This window comes from Tamandua tetradactyla, chromosome 20, assembly GCF_023851605.1.
Source record: "Tamandua tetradactyla isolate mTamTet1 chromosome 20, mTamTet1.pri, whole genome shotgun sequence".
Taxonomy (NCBI): domain Eukaryota; kingdom Metazoa; phylum Chordata; class Mammalia; order Pilosa; family Myrmecophagidae; genus Tamandua; species Tamandua tetradactyla.
In genome coordinates, this window is record NC_135346.1 from 3,495,871 (window position 1) to 3,513,913 (window position 18,043).

The following is an 18,043-nucleotide window of genomic DNA, read 5'->3' on the forward strand; positions in this document are numbered from 1 at the left end:
GCTTATCACTGTTCTTCTCAAGGATATCTTTCTCCCTAAAGTGGGACCACTTCTTGGAATTTCCGTTTTCCTCATCCAGCCTGCCACCCTAATTCTAGCCCTGCCTCATTTTCCCCTCAGAGGTTTCTAGCTGTTTTAATCTTCAGGGAGTTTGGGCAATGGCCCATCTTCTGTGGCTGCTTTATGTGGTCAGTGGGCCACAGACCTTCCTTATGGGAGCATGGGAGTCTCAGTCTGTGCTGTTGAGGGTGGCTGGTTGAGCACAGGAAGCAGGAGTGTAGCCTCTTCTGAGGAGAAGTTTGTTGTGAAAGGCTTCTCCTCCAGAGGAAACAAATTGGGCGAAACTTTGTGTAAATGGCCTGAACAGAAGTAGAAGCAACATGGAGCTTAGGGGATCATTTACAGTTTTTAGGAACACTGTTGAATGAGAGTTGGCATGTTGTACCAGTTTGCAACACCTGGCTGAAATTTGCATAGAAATAGCTCCTAGAATGACTTCTTGAGTATTTGAGCTGAAAAAATGTTATTTCCCTTATTTGGCCAACTATTCCTATGATGGAAGGGCCAGGATCATATTTGAAAGTCATGTTTACTAGGGAGACATATACACCCAGGAGTCCAAGGTGACATTGGTACACGTTTAAGAGCTTCTACCAGCCTCCCCGGAAAAGGGTCAGGTTTTTCTCTTTCTCCTGTGTATCTTTTTTAGCTTACGATAGTAACTGGTTTGATGGCACTTTTTTAATGACTGATACCAGACAGGTGACCATATGGTTCTTGTTGTTGAAATCTTCTTGTACTTTCTCATAGTTAAACTGAGACCTGGGCATAACACAGGGATAAGTCTCTCTAAAGTGCTTGTCTAGATAGAGAGCCATAAACACGTGGGCATAGGGGATTTCTGACTACTTTCCCTATATTTTACAGACTTAAGGATGAAATTTTGATGGAAAGTCCCATTGGAGGGCTATGCTTCTCCATCATTTAGCTAATATTGACTGTTGGCATTTCCCATTTTCTCTGGAAAAGGAAATAGAAGAGCCTCATTAGCATGGCATCCCAATGTGCATCACGGCTTGACATTTTCCCCTCTGTGGGTTCACTTTCTTAGGTACATGGGGAGTTAGGTCACTGGGAAACCTTTCCTGATAGATGTCTGGGCCTGCATTTCTGGAGGCTTCCCAAGCCTTTCCTGGAGGAATTCCAGGATAACACTGTTGAGAAGTCCTGCCTTGCCACTGGCACAATCTTTTTGGAACATATTAGTAAAGTTGCTGGCTGTCCTGATGAAGTTTCACCGGACATCCTTGAGATGTTCTCCCTGAGAGATGTCTCAGAGTATCTTGTTTTCTGGCTGAAGAGCAAGCATGCTCTAGAAGAAAAGAAACATTATATTTGGCTGCAATGTGTCTCAATAAAGATCAAGGCCTTAAGGGTAGGCACTTACATTAGAAAATACTCAAATCCCATGAGCATAGACCTGAGGTGAGTTCATTGAATTTTAAAGAGAATACCTTGTTTGGTTCAAGAATCCTTAGCCCAGGATCCTGTGATACAAAAGGTGGAATATCCCAGAAGGCATTGAAATACAAACATGGGAGAAAGGAGACTCTCATGGAGGGAAGAGCTTGTCAAAGAGGTGAAAAGAGGAAGAGATTTAGCAGGACAAGGGTCTAGGTCCTCATAGTGAAAGAAAACAGAGAGTGTCATGGAGACTTAGACAGCCAAGGAGAGAGAGGGAGAGAGAAAGATATGGGGGATTTAATATTACTTCCATCAGACTCCTGCATGACACAAGAACAGGGAAAGCCCTCAGTCATGTCCCAAGGGCAGCATCACTCACCACACCGAGTCTCCTTGATTCTCCATGGTGTGGAGATGGGATACTGCCACCTCTAAGGAAGGAGTCAGAGGACTCAGGACAAACCAAGATCATGTTCTAGGGCATTTGGACTAGAGTCCCAAGATTCCTAGATTCAAAGAAGCTGAGTGAGAAGCTGGAGGCAATAGTGAAGATGATCAAGAGATGGTTCTCAGAGGTAAGGAAAGGAGAAAATTTAATGAAGTCTTGGAGAGAGAGAGATGGGGATTTGATTTGGCTTCCACTGGACTCCTGCTTGACATGGGAATCCCAGCCATGTCTCAAGGGCAGCAACACATACCACTCTGAATCTCATTGGTTCTGCATGGCATAGAGATGGGCTCCTGATATGTCAGAGTGAGGAGGGAGCCAGAAGACTCAGAGTAGACTGAGATTATGTCTGATCTGGATCACAGCTCCCAGATTCCTAGAGACACAGATTTGCATGAGAATATGGGAGGGGATAACAGTGAGCCATATAAGAAGGAAAAATCAAAGCATTTATCTATACCTCCTGGTCAATAGTGAAGACTTACCAGTCCATGTGGTTGGAGATGAGAAGTGTCTGCTGGCAGGCTTACCAAAATATGGTGCCAGATTTGGGTCTAGGGTATTGGTTGCACCCTGAGAATGAATTCAAGGGCACAGCATGGTACAGAGTGACCAGATAGAGAATTTATTAGGTACATATGTTAGATGTATAGGCACTCTCACAAATAAAGAGGTGAGAAGTGAATACTCTTTTGCCAAACTAAAATAGATGTCTAAGATGGCAATACTTGAACATAATTCATAGTTGGAATAAACAGCTGTAATTGCCAAAATGCACACGTGCCAAGAAAAATAAGCTGCAACAGCATCGTAGTGTATCTAACTATTATGTTGCTTCTCATTTTATGTAATGGAAAGGGAGAAAGGGAGTATTGGGTTCCAAATTTATTATGAAACTTTCTCTGGTGACCTTGAGAGTCAAGGGATATAAGCACTCCTAGCACTTCACAGTTATGGTCCTTTTATGACGCTTATCCAAAACATTGTTGCACTGCTTCCTGAAAGACTGGACTACATAGCCACAGGTCCATCCTTTTTAAAATAAAAAATACCAAAATATCCCATACTTTTCCAAAAGAAATTTGAAGTTGAATTTTGTGTTCTAAGTAAAAAGACATAAATGACAATTGTATGTAGCTCTGAACTCAAACTTCTTGCTTGTTAATTCAGAGGATAATTTTATCCCTCCACAGGCAACATTTCTATATGGAAAAAATACACTTCCAGATGACATTTGTGTTCATATCCAAGGTCTTATATCCCACATTTGTACAAAGTGGGACACCTGCATTAAACTTCTTTGTAGAAAAAATACCAAAATGCTGCCTTCTGCCAACTTCTACCTTATTTTCGTAGCACTGGATCCATTATTGACATTGAATTTTAGAAAAAGTAATTATTTACATTTCAATTTAGTTTTTAAATATATGGGTATGGTTACATACAATTGAGGTTGAGAAATTTCCTTTTAATTTTTTTACGTTTTGTTCTATCCCTTTGGCAAAGGTAAAATTCCATGCCAGTTCCTCTAATCATAAAAGAAAACTTGTCATCGACAAGCTACTTCTATAATTAGACTGGACACAAATTGGGTTTCAAGACCTGAGTCATTTGGAAATGCATGTGCTTGAACTCATGACTGCCTCTCAAGGCAATGTTGGTGAGAAATATACAGCAGAAGTCCACTTTGTGGCTAACTCCAGTAACTCAAGATAACTTATTCTTTAACCAAGTCTAAGTTGTTTCTTTTGGTCAATTGCTCATAAATCAAATTTTGAGGCTATGGAGGAAGCCAAGTGTAGTCACCTTGGCCAGGTGGTGGTGCCTAATTCTATAGCTGTGGACTTGAATAATTATCTTGTGAAACTCATCAATAGATAATTACATCTGCAGTCTCTACCAGGAGTGCATTCCACATTGAGTGATGTTGAATTTAATTCATGGGAAGTTTAAAAGAAAGAGTTGAATGCAGCACAGCACATGCAGCTCAGTATCCCTCATCTCAGCACTTACAGCTCAGGCTAGGTCTTTGGAGATGCAGGAAGGAATCACCCCCAGAAAGGAGCAGAATATCCTGGAGACAAGGCCAGCAAAGATTGCCCTGTGCCTTCTCATATAAGAGAGAACCTCAGATGGAAGTTAGCTGCCTTTCCTCTGAAGAACTACACATTTTTAACAAAAATAAATCCCCTTTTATTAAAAGCCAATCCATCTCTGTGTGTTTCATTCAGGCAGCTTTGGCAGACTAGAACACCAAGTGATACATGCAGAGTCAAGTGACATGGGTGTCTCGGTCATGTATTTCTGGACATCCTCGAGTCCCATTCAAGATGGAGCACAGCCTTATTATCATTCCTTGCTATTGCACTGGCTGTACAATTTGACTTGAGAGCATCATAATCCACCTCAAGAACAGCAGCACTTGCACATATTCACTGAATTTCCCAAGGTTGAGGATCTAATTGTACCAATTTTCTAAGGACAAAGATTTCTCAACCATCGATGTCAGTGTTTTTTTCTAAAACCCTGGTGTTTCCATTGTGATTCTAGCAATGGCTCTATCCTGCATCATCATCATCACCAACATCCTCATCATCATGTACTCATGGACTCTTGGTTCCACTAGATTTGCTGGATTCTGATTTTCAATACTTGTGCAGCTTACCCTGCAGCCTGTAACAGTGACATTCATCCACTTTCTCTAAGTCCTATTAGATGCTGTTCGATTTTCATGTCATCTGCAAGCAGGTTCTTAAGTAGTATTTTCAGGTGTGTATATGTTTCTTTGATTATCCAAAAAATCACAACAAGAATTCAACCATTTATGCATGAGAAGGTAGTTCAAGGGACATGACTTTTTTTTGTAGGAAAAGATTTACTGCAGAGTTTAATAAACTTTTCCATTAGAAAAAGAACAAACATACACCAAAGGAAAGGGAATAGATAACAAACTGTCATGTCTCCATTACCAAGTCCTATAATGATCAATTCAAAGCCCATGTGGTTTTAGTGTACCCGTATCCCTCACCCTGAATTTTTAATGTAAATCACAGAATCATGTCATTTCATTGTTGCAGGGATATTGTTGAGGTCCTTAAACTGTGTTTAAGTGTTCCTTATGAAAATCTGTAAGTAAATTTTCTTTTTAACCTCTCTATCAAGAAAAGATTAGTTTGGTTTTTTTTTTTTTTTTTTGGTAAACAGTGGCTTTGCTTCTCTTGTTTAGATAATACACTTTGCATTCAATCATGGATTTCCTTTGTGCTGTTGTTACCAGGGGACTCAGAGACAAGTTGGCAGTCCACTTTCAGGCACCATAATGGTACTTAAGTAGGCAGTTTTGTGAACTAGTTGATTGCCTCACTTTATTTTATTTCCTTTGAGATAACTAGTGACCAATGCATTATACACTCTCATTTCTTTCCTAATAACTGAGCCCTGATGTTATCTGGGGTGACAATGTACACAACTAAAAAGATGATTTCTCAGCCACCTCTGCAATTAGGGCTATATTCAGGACAATTATATATAATGAGAAGTTTTGGGCTAGGACTTCCAAAGTGATGCCTTGAAGAAAGTTGTAATGGTAGCATCCTTCTTTCTGCTGCCTGAAACATGGCTGTAATGGCTGGAGCTCCTGTAGCCATATTGAACCATAAGGAAGTCTTGAGAATGAAAGCCACACTCTAAGGATCTGAAGCTAGAAGCTAGAAGGAGCCTATATCCTTGATGATTTTGTGGAGCTATCATATCAGCCCTGGACTTTTTCCCTCCAAATTTCATTTATTTATGAGAAACAATAGGTTTCCCTGTGGTATTTACAACACTTATTTCCCAGTCTTTCTTAACAGCAGTTGAACATGACCCAGCAGTTGAACACAATTCCCATCAGATGCACTGCCCCTTATTTTCACTGCTCTCTGATTCCCTCAGGAATTGATTTAATCTTGTATGTATTTTTTTAAGTTTTTCTTGTGGAATATAATCTATATTCAAATAAAAAAAAGAAAAAGCAATAATTCTCAAGATACTTCAAAACTAATTACAGAACAGATTTCAGAGTTTTTTTTTCTTCTATTTTTAGCATGGGCAGGCCCCAGGCATTGAACCCAGATCTTTGGCATGGGAGGTGAGAATTCTGCCACTGAGTCACCATTGCACCACCCAGATTTCAGAGTTTTTTAGGGGTTACATTCTATATTTCAGATTGTTTCTTCTACCTGCTCCAAAACACTAGAAGCTGGAAGAAATATCAATATAGTGATTCAGAAGTCATAATCGTTTCTTCAATTCTATTTTACCTGCTATAACTCCTCCTTCTCCTTTGATCTTTCTCCCAATTTATAGGGAAATTCAGGCAATGCTTGCTCTGAAATGTTCATGCTGAGGAGAGTTGTTGATACTAAAGGACAGGGGAATGTAATTAGTTGATAATCTTGGAGACCTGATCCCTCTGGATTTCAGGATTCATCCGCCCTAGGAGCCCTCTGGAAATGATAGGTCCCAGGAAAGCAAACTTACTGCATGGGACTTTTTAAAAGTCTTAGTTCAAGCCAAAGGTGTTGTTAAGAGTTAGCAGGAATGATATTGGTTTGGGTTTGGAAAACAGTAGCAATTAGCACTATATAAGTGAAACATGCATAAGAATATCCTCCAGAAAAGCCTCTTGACTCTATTTGAGCCCTCTTAGCCATGAATGCCTTATTTTATTACACTTCCTTCTCCCTCTTTCTTCAGGAAAGTGAAGTCAATCCTATGGTGCCAGGGCCAGACTCATCCCTGGAGTCATGTTCCATGTTGCTAGGGAGACTTTAACCCTGCATGTCATGTCCCACATATAGGGAAGGTAATGATTTTCCTTGCAGAGTTGAGCTTAGTGAGAGAGAGGCCACATCAGAGAAACAAAAGTGATTTCCTAGAAGTAACTCTTGGGCCTCATTATAGGTAATCTTAGCTTTTTAACTACAGAAACAAGTTTCATAAGGGCAAATTCCAAAATCAAGGGCTTGGTCTATTTTTTTGGAAGGCCTCAATAGCTGAGGGGTACCCAGGTGCTTTAGTTTGCTAAAGCTGCCACAATGCAATATACCAGAAATGGAATGGCTTTCAAAAAAGGAATTTATTAAGGTGCAAATATGCAGTTCTAAGGCCATTGAATTGCCCAAATTATGGAACCAAGAGAGAACCTTCACTCCAGAAACACTGATACCATCCAGAACACCTGTGCCAGGTGGGAAATCACCTGGCTGGTGTCTGCCAGGTCTCTGGCTTCTTGGAAACTTCCCTCAGCTCAGAGGGCACGTGGGGACATCTGCTAGCTTTTTCTCCTCATTTCATAAGGCTTCCTTGGAAACATTTTCCTTCTATATCTCCAAAGATCTCTGGATGTGCGAGCTCTGTTGGTACTGAAGCTTTTTCCTAAATGGTTCCCTTTTAAAGGGCTCCAGCAGAGAATTCCACTTTGAATTGGTGGAGACAAGTCTCCATGGAAACCTCCTAATCAAAAGGTCCCACCCACAAATCATTAGGTCACGTATCCATGGACACACATAAAAAAAAATCCTACTCAGTTACAGTAAATTAGGATTAAAGAACATGGGTTGTCTGTGGTACACAACAGTTTCAAACCATCACAGCAGAGTTTCTCAGATGAGAAATTTAAATAGTTCCATTTTTTTCCTTCTGACCCTCCAAAGACTCTGCCAATTCTTTTTAATTATCAGCCCAGAATACTCTGAGATGTATCCTGATATTACATTAAGCTATACAGATTTGCAAGGCCTTGGTTCCTTTCTGGACTCCAGGAGTTTGGGTTGTTTAAATGAGCCATCCAAACAGACTGATTTGCAGTATCTGTTACAGAAAGTTGAGGTTCTAGACAAAATAAACCTTTCTACCTCTGGTTTCATAAATTCAATAAAGGTCTAGAGTACATACATTATTATCTTTTACTCTGTATTCTTATTTATTTTAGTTCCAGCCAGATTGGCTCCATTTTTATCTTTAATTGAGGCCTGTTCTCTTTTTCAGTTACTTTACCTATTGTGCGTATAGCTATGCGAATTTTCAGGGCTGCAGCCCTCCATTTCTGGGTGTTAGGTGTCACAGAATTACTCAAAGTTCCAGGGAAATGCCAACTGATGTGCGTTTATCTCAGTGTTTCAGAATCTAGAAATATACTTACAACTTCTGTGTAAGTGTGGCTTTGGTAAAGGCTCGCAATCTTCGCTGCAGTTTTCTGATAAGTGCTTTCTGAAAGAAGCCTTAGCATATTTCTTCTTTAGTTTCTGGCTTATTTTGCACAATACATTGTCCCCAAGGTTCCCAGTTTGTTTTGTTTCTTGACATCCTTTTTTGTAGCTGCACCATAGCCCATCATATGAATGTCTCACAGTTTACCATGTTGCTTCTCAGTCATTGTACCCTTCAGCTCCCTCCATCTATTGGGCATCATGGATGATGCCTAAAATAAGTAAACTGTGGCTTTCAGAGTCCTCATTTGTTTATACATTCAGTGAAACTCTCAATTTTAGACAATTTTCAACTGTCCACAGAGACAAAACACTGACAATCAGAGCATCACCAAATATCAGATCAAAACTACCCCTTATCCCTTCTCCACTCCCCCTCCCCCCCCCCCCAGTTAGTTACCCCTGTTAGTACTGGGGTACTGTTGATGTCTTCCTGTTTAGCATGCATTTTTAGTTTCCCCCTTTATCTCTCTACTACCAAACCTTTGAAATATTTCCTGTGAGAACTTATTTATAATTGTAGATTTGATTAGTGGGATCATGGCACCACACACCTCCTTTCAGTCATATTCACTTTTAACATGGCAACATTACTCATAAGCTATAAAATGAGTAGAGAACAGGCAGAAACTGTCCAAAGCAGCAGATCTGGGGCCTGAGTGATCAGGGAAGGACGATTGCAATAAATAAGGAAGAGCTGGATGAAAAAGCAGAGATTCTTCAACTGAGAAATCGGGGTGAGACACAATGGCAACAACCCGTGAGGACTGTGTCTGTGCAGGGACCAGACCAGGCAGCTGAGAAGTGGAGATTCCTACTTCCACTACCAGCTGGGGAAGTCAGCACTCTCAGCTCTGTACCTGGAGTCCTTCCATGTGGGATCCCTCGGCCCAGAAGCTTCATTAGATCCACATATAGAGAGTCTGCTTGTGCACCCTGTGCCCCCACCCTTCACTGAGGCTGCCTGCTGCTGGTACCCAGGTTTGGGGGAGACTGGGCAGCCCTCCCCTTTGCAAAAGAGAGAGACACAGAGCATTTTGATGTAATGGCCAGCAAAGAAATCTCTCTGAGTCCCACAGACATGATCCCGTCTGCACAGGGAGAAAGGGGGATTGGCTGCATACAAAAGCAGAGAGGCAGAGGCGAGGGAGGGCTTTGCATTGTGATGCCAGAAGGCCCGACCACACCCCTGAGGCCCAAAGATGTACACCTGTCAAGTGTTTGCTGGCATCCGCGCACCTCTGTGTTTTGTGTGAAACACAGCACACTCCTGAGGCAGCTGCTAGCTGATGAAGTTGAACCATTCAGTCTGCAGCCCAAAATCTTCCCGTGCATGAATCTGGGAGCCACCAGCTCCATTACACCAACAAACAGAGTCTTTGCTGCAGTGCACGGTGTCCAGGCTCCACCCCAGAGCCAAAAGCTTCCAGCACATTTGGTCGTGGAGAGACAGGGAAACCCTCCCATTGGGAAAAGAAGGACAAGCAGATTAGTCCTGAGCTAGTAGTTGGAGAGTTTCTCCTCTGAAACTTGCCCAGCAAGCTGCTGCAGTCAGGGAGAGGGAGAATTCCTAGTAATGGGTGGCCCAGGAATGCCATCTGCTGGTAATACTGGGAAAGTGCCATGTGACAAGCTGCTTACCTGCTGAGCCTCTAACAGCCTTCCTAAAGGGATTTAACACCCGCATGTGAACTTGGCCAGTTTTGGCTGGGAAATACTGCCCAACAAAGTGCCAAAGGAAAATTTCAATGCACACCTAAGTAACAACAAAATCTTTAACACGCAAGGGAATCCACATTTCAAAATAATCTTATCAAGATAATTAGATGCCAAGAAACAGCAAAAAAAATCACAAGTTATATCAAGAAAGAAGAAGATATAGCCAAGCCAGAAGTTTAAATTTCAAAATCAGAGGAGACACAGAACTTGGAATGACTCATGAAAGATTTTCAAATGTATCTCCTAAATAAGTTCAATCAGATGGATAATAGATAAAGGATATCAAGAAGATATTAGAAGAGCATGAAGAAGAATTTGAAAGAATAAATGGATAAATAGATTTAAGAAAAATTTTTTTTATTAATTAACGGAAAAAAAAGAAATTAACCCAACATTTAGAAATCATACCATTCTACATATGCAATCAGTAATTCTTAACATCATCACATAGATGCATGATCATCGTTTCTTAGTACATTTGCATCGGTTTAGAGGAACTAGCAACACAACAAAAAAAGATATAGAATGTTAATATAGAGAAAAGAAATAAAAGTAATAATAATAGTAAAAAAGCAAAACAAAACAAAAAAACCTATAGCTCAGATGCAGCTTCATTCAGTGTTTTAACATAATTACATTACAATTAGGTAGTATTGTGCTGTCCATTTTTGAGTTTTTGTATCTAGTCCTGTTGCACAGTCTGTATCCCTTCAGCTCCAATTACCCATTATCTTACCCTGTTTCTAACTCCTGCTGGACTCTGTTACCAATGACATATTCCAAGTTTATTCCCGAATGTCGGTTCACATCAGTGGGAACATACAGTATTTGTTCTTTGGTTTTTGTCTAGACTCACTCAGCATAATGTTCTCTAGGTCCATCCATGTTATTACATGCTTCATAAGTTTATTCTGTCTTAAAGCTGCATAATATTATATCATATGTATATACCACAGTTTGTTTAGCTACTCATCTGTTGATGTACATTTTGGCTGTTTCCATCTCTTTACAATTGTAAATAATGCTGCTATAAACATTGGTGTGCAAATGTATAGTCAAATGATTTTATACAAAGCCCTTAAATCCACTGACTTGGACACAATGGTCTCCTCAATAAATGGTGTTGAGAGAACTGGGTATCCACATCCAAAGGAATTAAAGAGGACTTGTAACTCACAACTGTACTAAAATTAACTCAAAGTATATCAAAGACCTAAACATAACAGACAATAAGAGCCAGTATCATCAAAGCCCTATAAGAAAATATAAGGGATGTTTTCAAGACCTAGTGATTGGAGGTAGCTTCTTAGACCTTACCCTCAAAACACAAGAAATAAAAGAAAAAAATAGATAATAGGGAACTCCCCAGAATTGAATACTCTGTGTATTAAAGTACTTTGTTCAAATGGTAAAAAGGCAGCCAAGTCAACGGGAGGAAATATTTGGTAACCACATACATGAAAACAGTTTGATATCCAGTATATGTAAAGAAATCCTGCAACTCACCAATAAAAAGACAAACAACAGAATTAGAAAATGGGCAGAGTACATGAAGAGTCATTTCTCCACATTGGAATTCAAGTAGCTAAAAAGCACATGAAAATATGATCATCTTCATTAGCTATTGGGGAAATACAAATAAAATCACAATGAGATCTCATCTGACACCTATAAAATAGCTACTATTAAGCAAACAGAAAACTAAAAGCTTTGGAGAGGATGTGAAGAAATAGGAACACTTATTCACTGCTGATGGGAAGGAATGGCACAGCCACTTATTGAAAGTTCCTCAGAAAACTAAATATTGAGTTGCCCTATGACTTGGCAATTCTGATGCTCAGTATAAAACCAGAAGCTCTGAAAGTAAGTACATGAACAGACATTTCACACTGATATTCATAGTGGCATTATTCACAATTGCCAACGTATGGACTGAATCCAAGTATCTATCAGCAGATGAATGTGAAAACAAAATGTGGTGTATACAGTTCGTGGAATATTACTCAGCAGTAAAAAGAAATTGAGTCCTAAGGCATGTGACAAAATGAATGAACCCTGAGGACATAATGCTGAGTGAAATAAGTCAGACCCAAAAGAGAAAACATTATATGACTTCAAGAGTATGAAGTAAGTAGGATATGTAAACTCATAGTTATCAATTATTGAATATATTCTACCAAGAGACAGACTAAAGCTAGAGATTGGCAAATGGCTGCCTACTATGTACAGAAATAATATTTCACAAGGTTCAACTTAAATGTTTGGAAACTCATGGAGGTGAGTTTAGCTCAGCATTGGGAATATAAGTAATAGTGCTAAACTGTAGGTCAATTTGTTTGAAAGAAGTTATTTAGTATTATGTATGTCAGCAGAAAGAAAGCTAGAAGTTAAAGTATGGGATTGGATAACACAGTGACTCGTGAGGTGGATATTGTTAAAGATTAACCTATAAATATAAATAAGTTATTTCATGAGCTAGTACAAATGCACAACACTTGTACAAAGAGTTAATAGAGTGCTGTATGGAAAAAAGTACTATTGCAAGCTACAGACTATAGTTGACAGCTCTATCTTAATATTCTTTCATCAACAGTAACAAGTATACCTCACCAATACTAAGGGTAAAAAATAGGTGGCTCAGGAGTGTGGAGCGTTTTGAGTTTTCTTTTTTGTTATTTCTATCTGTTGCTTCCTTTTGCAGCAATGAAAATGGTCTATTATTGAGTTTGAATATGATTGCAAAGCTAGGTGATATCACTATGGTACCTTGTATACTTTGGATGGCTTATATGAAATGTGAATACCTCAAAAATTGCAATTAATGAAAGTATTCAGTAGTGAATAAAACCTCAATAAGAATGAGATGGACTGCTCTGTAGAAATACTTCTTAAGACTTAATGAGGAAAATCTTAGAAGCATTGTGCTTGCTCTTTAGACATTCCCCAGTGGGAATAAACTATGCTACCCTCTGCAGCAACCTGGAAAACACATCCTTGTATTGCTTATCATTCTTCCTCTGTTTTACTCTCCCGAAATCTTTGTCCCTACTGTGTGAGATTAATCCCCAATTCCACTATCTACATTCCTGTGCTTCAGTCAAGTTCTGCTTTGATATATTTTATCAAATTGAGAAGTAATTTAATGAACACAACTTGATTAGAAGTTATTAAAATAATTATTAAATGATTCAATATTTGAATTCAGAGTTTGTATCCAGTCTATTAAGGGAATTTGATAAGAAGCATATCAAATTTTGTTTTGACCTGAAATTTGCCATGGACAAAATATAGTCTAACATGAATGTTTAAATGAGAAATAGTTATCTACAAATTTTAGCAAACATAACAAATTTTTAACCAAAAAGGAACACCAATATTTCTTTCCACTATAATTCATGTAACCAACATTGATGTCAAAATGATTTAAACAGAGAATTTGGCTGAGCACAGCATAAAGAAATCTGTTATACTAGAACTTGGATCTGAATAAAAAGATAACAAAAAGATAAGTAAGGTGTATTAAATAACGTTCAGGATTTCTAACAGAAATATCATCTGTGACAACACAGGAAAAGGAATCAGAATTCAAATTCAAACCATGGAATGGCTTGTTAACCTTAGACATATAATTAAATCTCTGGTATCTTAAATAAAATTAATATTTCATAATAAATGATACTAAAGATTTAGAATGACAGCTGTTTTGCTTTAAGGTGCTGTACTAATATGCCACTTCTCCTGAAATAAAGAAAAAATGAAGAGTGCAATTGTGAAATAAAAGCATCTCTAATTATTTAATGAATATTCCTTCCAGATCCATTGCCTAGGTACTTGAAAAAAATATGAAATATTTTTTAAAAAAAAGTTAGGTGGAGTTAAAGTAACTGTGATCAGTGTCATATACAGATAGAAAAAACAGATGTAGAAACAAATCAGAAACTTACTTTGTTTTTCTAACTACCTGTGTACTTGATGCTAAATAAATCAGGCAAATCATGTAAATGATTATTTTTATTTTAGATGATTGGCTGTAAATCAAAATGTTAATAACTGACACAATAAAAACTAACAAAGTGATGCCTATACTTATTGAGCATAGGCCAAATTATGTATCTATTCATTTAGATAATTACAAAAGTTTGGGTGATTTTTATAGTGTAAAAATTATTAACAAAACATACATCATGGTCCACAAGAAGAAATGAATTTGTTGGCTGAAAATTGCAACCAGATTATTAAGAAACTTTTAATATTACCCTGTTAATTAGCAATTGGGCTTTACCCAGAATATTCTTTAGAGCCTCTCCCACCTCCTTGTTCCTTAGACTGTATATGAGTGGGTTCAGCATGGGAGTGAGGATGGTATAGAAGACAGAGACACCCTCATCTTGCTCTGAGGTGTGCAGGGCACTAGGAATCGTGTAGATGAACATGGTTGGACCAAAGTAAAGAGACACCACCATCAGATGGGAAGAGCATGTGGCAAGAGCTTTATTCCTTGCCTTGGAAGAATTCAGTTGGAGAACACTGAGGAAGATAAAAATGTAGGAGGCCAAGATGAGGCCAAAAGGAGTGAGGAGAAACACAGTTCCAATCACGAACACTACTTTCTCATAAGTTGAAGTGTCCTCACATGACAGCTCGAGGATTGCCTGTAGCTCACAGAAGAAATGGTGAACTTCTCTTGAGCCACATATTGGAAAATGCGTAGTGTATATTGTTTGTACTAAGGCATTAAATGCACTCCCTAACCAGGACACAATGGCCATCTGCAGGCATGTTTGAGGGTTCATAATGACCACGTATCTCAAAGGATTGCAAATAGCCACATATCGGTCATAGGCCATCAGAGTGAGCAAGATACATTCACTGCCTACAAGAGCTGAATGGAAATAGACCTGAGTCACACAGCCAATATAGGAAATAGCAGATGTTCCTGAGAAAAAGTTGTTCAGCATCTTGGGGACAGTTGTGGAGATGAAGAATATGTCCATGAGGGACAGCTGGCTGAGCAGGAAGTACATGGGGCTGTGGAACCGCAGATCCAGAGAGATGAGGAGGAGCAGGATGGTGTTTCCTGTGATGGTGACAATGTAGACCAGGAGAATGGTGCAGATGAGGCAGCCAACGTGCCTTGATCCTGGGAAGAGTCCAAGGAGGGTAAAACCTACCATGAAGGTGTCATTTTCTCACCCCATGTTTCTATACAGCTTAATGAATGAAAGAGAAAAAATATATACTGATCTTCTGATAAAATTAATATCTGCAATTTTGTTCTAAATTTGACCCATCTTTGAAGAGAAACAGACTAAAAATTAGCATCTGCATTTATTAATAAGCCTAGCGATAAGTGCTAATAGAACATATATTAATGAATGATCCTAATCACAAGTGACTTTCTCCATGTATTCACTGTACATGTTCTCAAGTGTTGATCCTTTATGATTTTTGGTAGTCGCAGGAATGTTTGACAGATGGTGGAGAATGTTGTGATAAGGGGTCTGCTTTCTGAAAGATCAGAATCATGCCAAGCCAAGGACAAGAATTACTGAAGGCAGTGTACGTGACGTGGCAGCAAAGATTGTTGTGTGCATGACTAGTCTCAAGGCAATAGGGTGCTTTCAATAAACTTTGAGCAAAATGTTCTCCATAACATTTGGGGAATGTTCCCCAAAACTGAAACAGATGAGCTCCCTGACTCTGTGCCCCTAAAATGTAGACATAGATCATTGTTTTGACTCAGGCTGTTTTTCATGAGAAGGTCAGGCACTGCCTGTGTGAATAAAAGTCTGCTCTCTTAAGCACTGGGGCTGTTTTACCAAGAAAGCAGTCCCCTGTTCACCCATATCCTCTTGTATATGGGTATTTCTTTCACTGCAAGCGAGTGCATCAGGCTAACCCCCGGCAGGTAGTCATAGGTTTCAGGTTGCTTGAGATGATTTTGAATTTCAATGTGACTAACTCCAGTAGTTCTGTGATGGAGCACAGTGGAGATATTCAGTATAATTACTCAACATTCTAATTTTACAACAATCTAATTGATTCCACTCTGTGCTGGACAACATTAGGAAACATAACTATTGTTTTGTCTTCATCAGTATCTAGGAGACTAGCCAGGGAGGTAACGCTATTAGAAGCAGCTGATGTGATCTTATTGGAAGAGGCTAGTTCTCTGCTTCTTGGTAGGAATGTTCAGCAGGGCAGCTTCAGGCAACGGATTGACCTGTGATGATTGCTGGAGTATATCATGTCAAGAACACTGTCAAGAGGTGTTATGAGAACTGCAATCATTGACCACCCCACATCTAATGTTCATCAGAAAAGTTGGTAACAATAGCTAGGCCTGTCTTCCCTACCTGTACAAAGAAGATTATGAGAATTGTGAGGTTTACTCTGAAGTCTGAAACTGAGCTTATACTTACTTGCTGGTTGTTCCTAGAAGGAAAACTCCAGGCATTTTCAAACATCATAAGTCCTTCCATTAGGAATGGCACATCATCTCACATCTAAGTATTAAAGACTTTTATCCTCTTCTGGATAACGGCAATTCTTTCAGGTTGAAAAATATATACTAGATTGCATGATTTTTGTGCTTTTAAAAACTTACATAAACCAAATCTCATACTATTCTATCATCCTAGAGACACTGCAGTACCAGCAAATCTTTTAAAATACCAGAGTTCAACAGCTCAGTCTCAGGTCTCTCCTATTTTTATTCTTTCCATTTTTACTTAAGAAATACTGAGTACCTGCTACATTCATGGCTCTATGCTGGTTGATATGAAAGATGTGAAGCTTAGTAAGATATAGTGCTTTTATGACAATGTAGGGTTTAGTGGCAGAAATGAAGAAAATAAAAATAGAAATAATTTTGCCACAAGGCTGTCACACCATTGATAAATCTATCTCTCTATTTTTCCCACATATCCAGCTCTTGGCTCTAACTGTGCATCTATATTCGTACAACATCTTTTGTGCTGATGGACTCACAGGATCAAAGTGAAAAGTCATATAAGGAAAAGCCCTCAGGCCCTATCACCCAGCAGGTGATATGCAAGCTGCATGACCAGTGAGCCCATATGTTTCCAGTACACCAGGCTGCCTCTGATTCTGAGATATATTGGATGTATAAAAGTTAATACAGGTGTTCAGGACTGGAAGACTGATCTTACTGCTTTGATTTTAATCGATCAAGGATGGGGAGTGAGTGATTCTTTACTAAACCAGGCGGTGAACAAAGAGAACTTGTGCTGTGAAAGATCATACAGGGATCTGAGAGCATGCTGGATGATAAAGCTAAAGGTGCAGTCCTGTCTTATTTCATTAAGACCAACAAACATCTAAACACAGCTCTTCTATTTCACTGCTTCATCAACTTCATTGAACTAATGAGCAAAAACCTTAGACACAAACTTATATATCACAGGGGAATCACTGATATATCTCTCTGTATCTTCACTATTACCTCTTACGGTATGGTCATATTTTGATCCCCTGTATCCTTCTTCTCTGAAAGACTATTTCATTCTCATATTACCTGCTTTCTTGCTCCTCTGATTCCATAACGTGGGAGTTTACAAATAGTCGTAAGCTTGACTGTTCAGTTGAAGAGGTAAATGAAGACTCCTGGCCAGGTGCAATCAGTGACCTTATTGTCCTCCGGGAAGTGTCCTTTGAGATTTCCATAACTGGCCTTCAATTATTTTGAGTTTTGTCTTCCTTTTAATCAGTTTGAAACTTCTCCAGAGTAGTTTCTAGAGAACAATTATCTGCTCTTTCTACATCTTCATTTGAGGATAGCATTATCTTCCTTCTTCTCAGCTCCTGCTTGTCCTAATAATTCTGCTGTAACTCTGCATGTACAGCATTTGCTTCTGCCCACTGTCTCGTCTAGGCTGCCACGACTGGTGCCTAGAAGTCAATATTTGGTTTGAATAGTGTGTGAAAGATTTACTACAGAAGGAAGTTGATGTAGCAGGAGTTTTTCGTCTTCATGGTTTGTTTTCATGAAAGGAAAACATCTAAAACTGACACAGCAGTATTGTGCCAGTTATACATGTGGGCATGAATAATTTTAGGTTTAAAGAATTAAGGATTAAGAAAAATCATGTCCTTAATTTTTGTCAGGATTTCTATTATTTTTTTTTCATTTCATGCTTGA

General features: G+C 39.0%; 1 protein-coding gene across 1 annotated transcript; it reads right to left on the reverse strand.

Moving 5' to 3' along the window:
- Positions 1-210: 210 nt before the first annotated feature.
- LOC143664763 (olfactory receptor 2M3-like) lies at positions 211-15,080 on the reverse strand. Its single transcript, XM_077138158.1, is given in 2 exon segments — positions 211-359; positions 14,165-15,080. Coding segments are annotated over 2 exon segments (1,065 nt in total).
- Between the last annotated feature and the right edge of the window lie 2,963 nt (positions 15,081-18,043).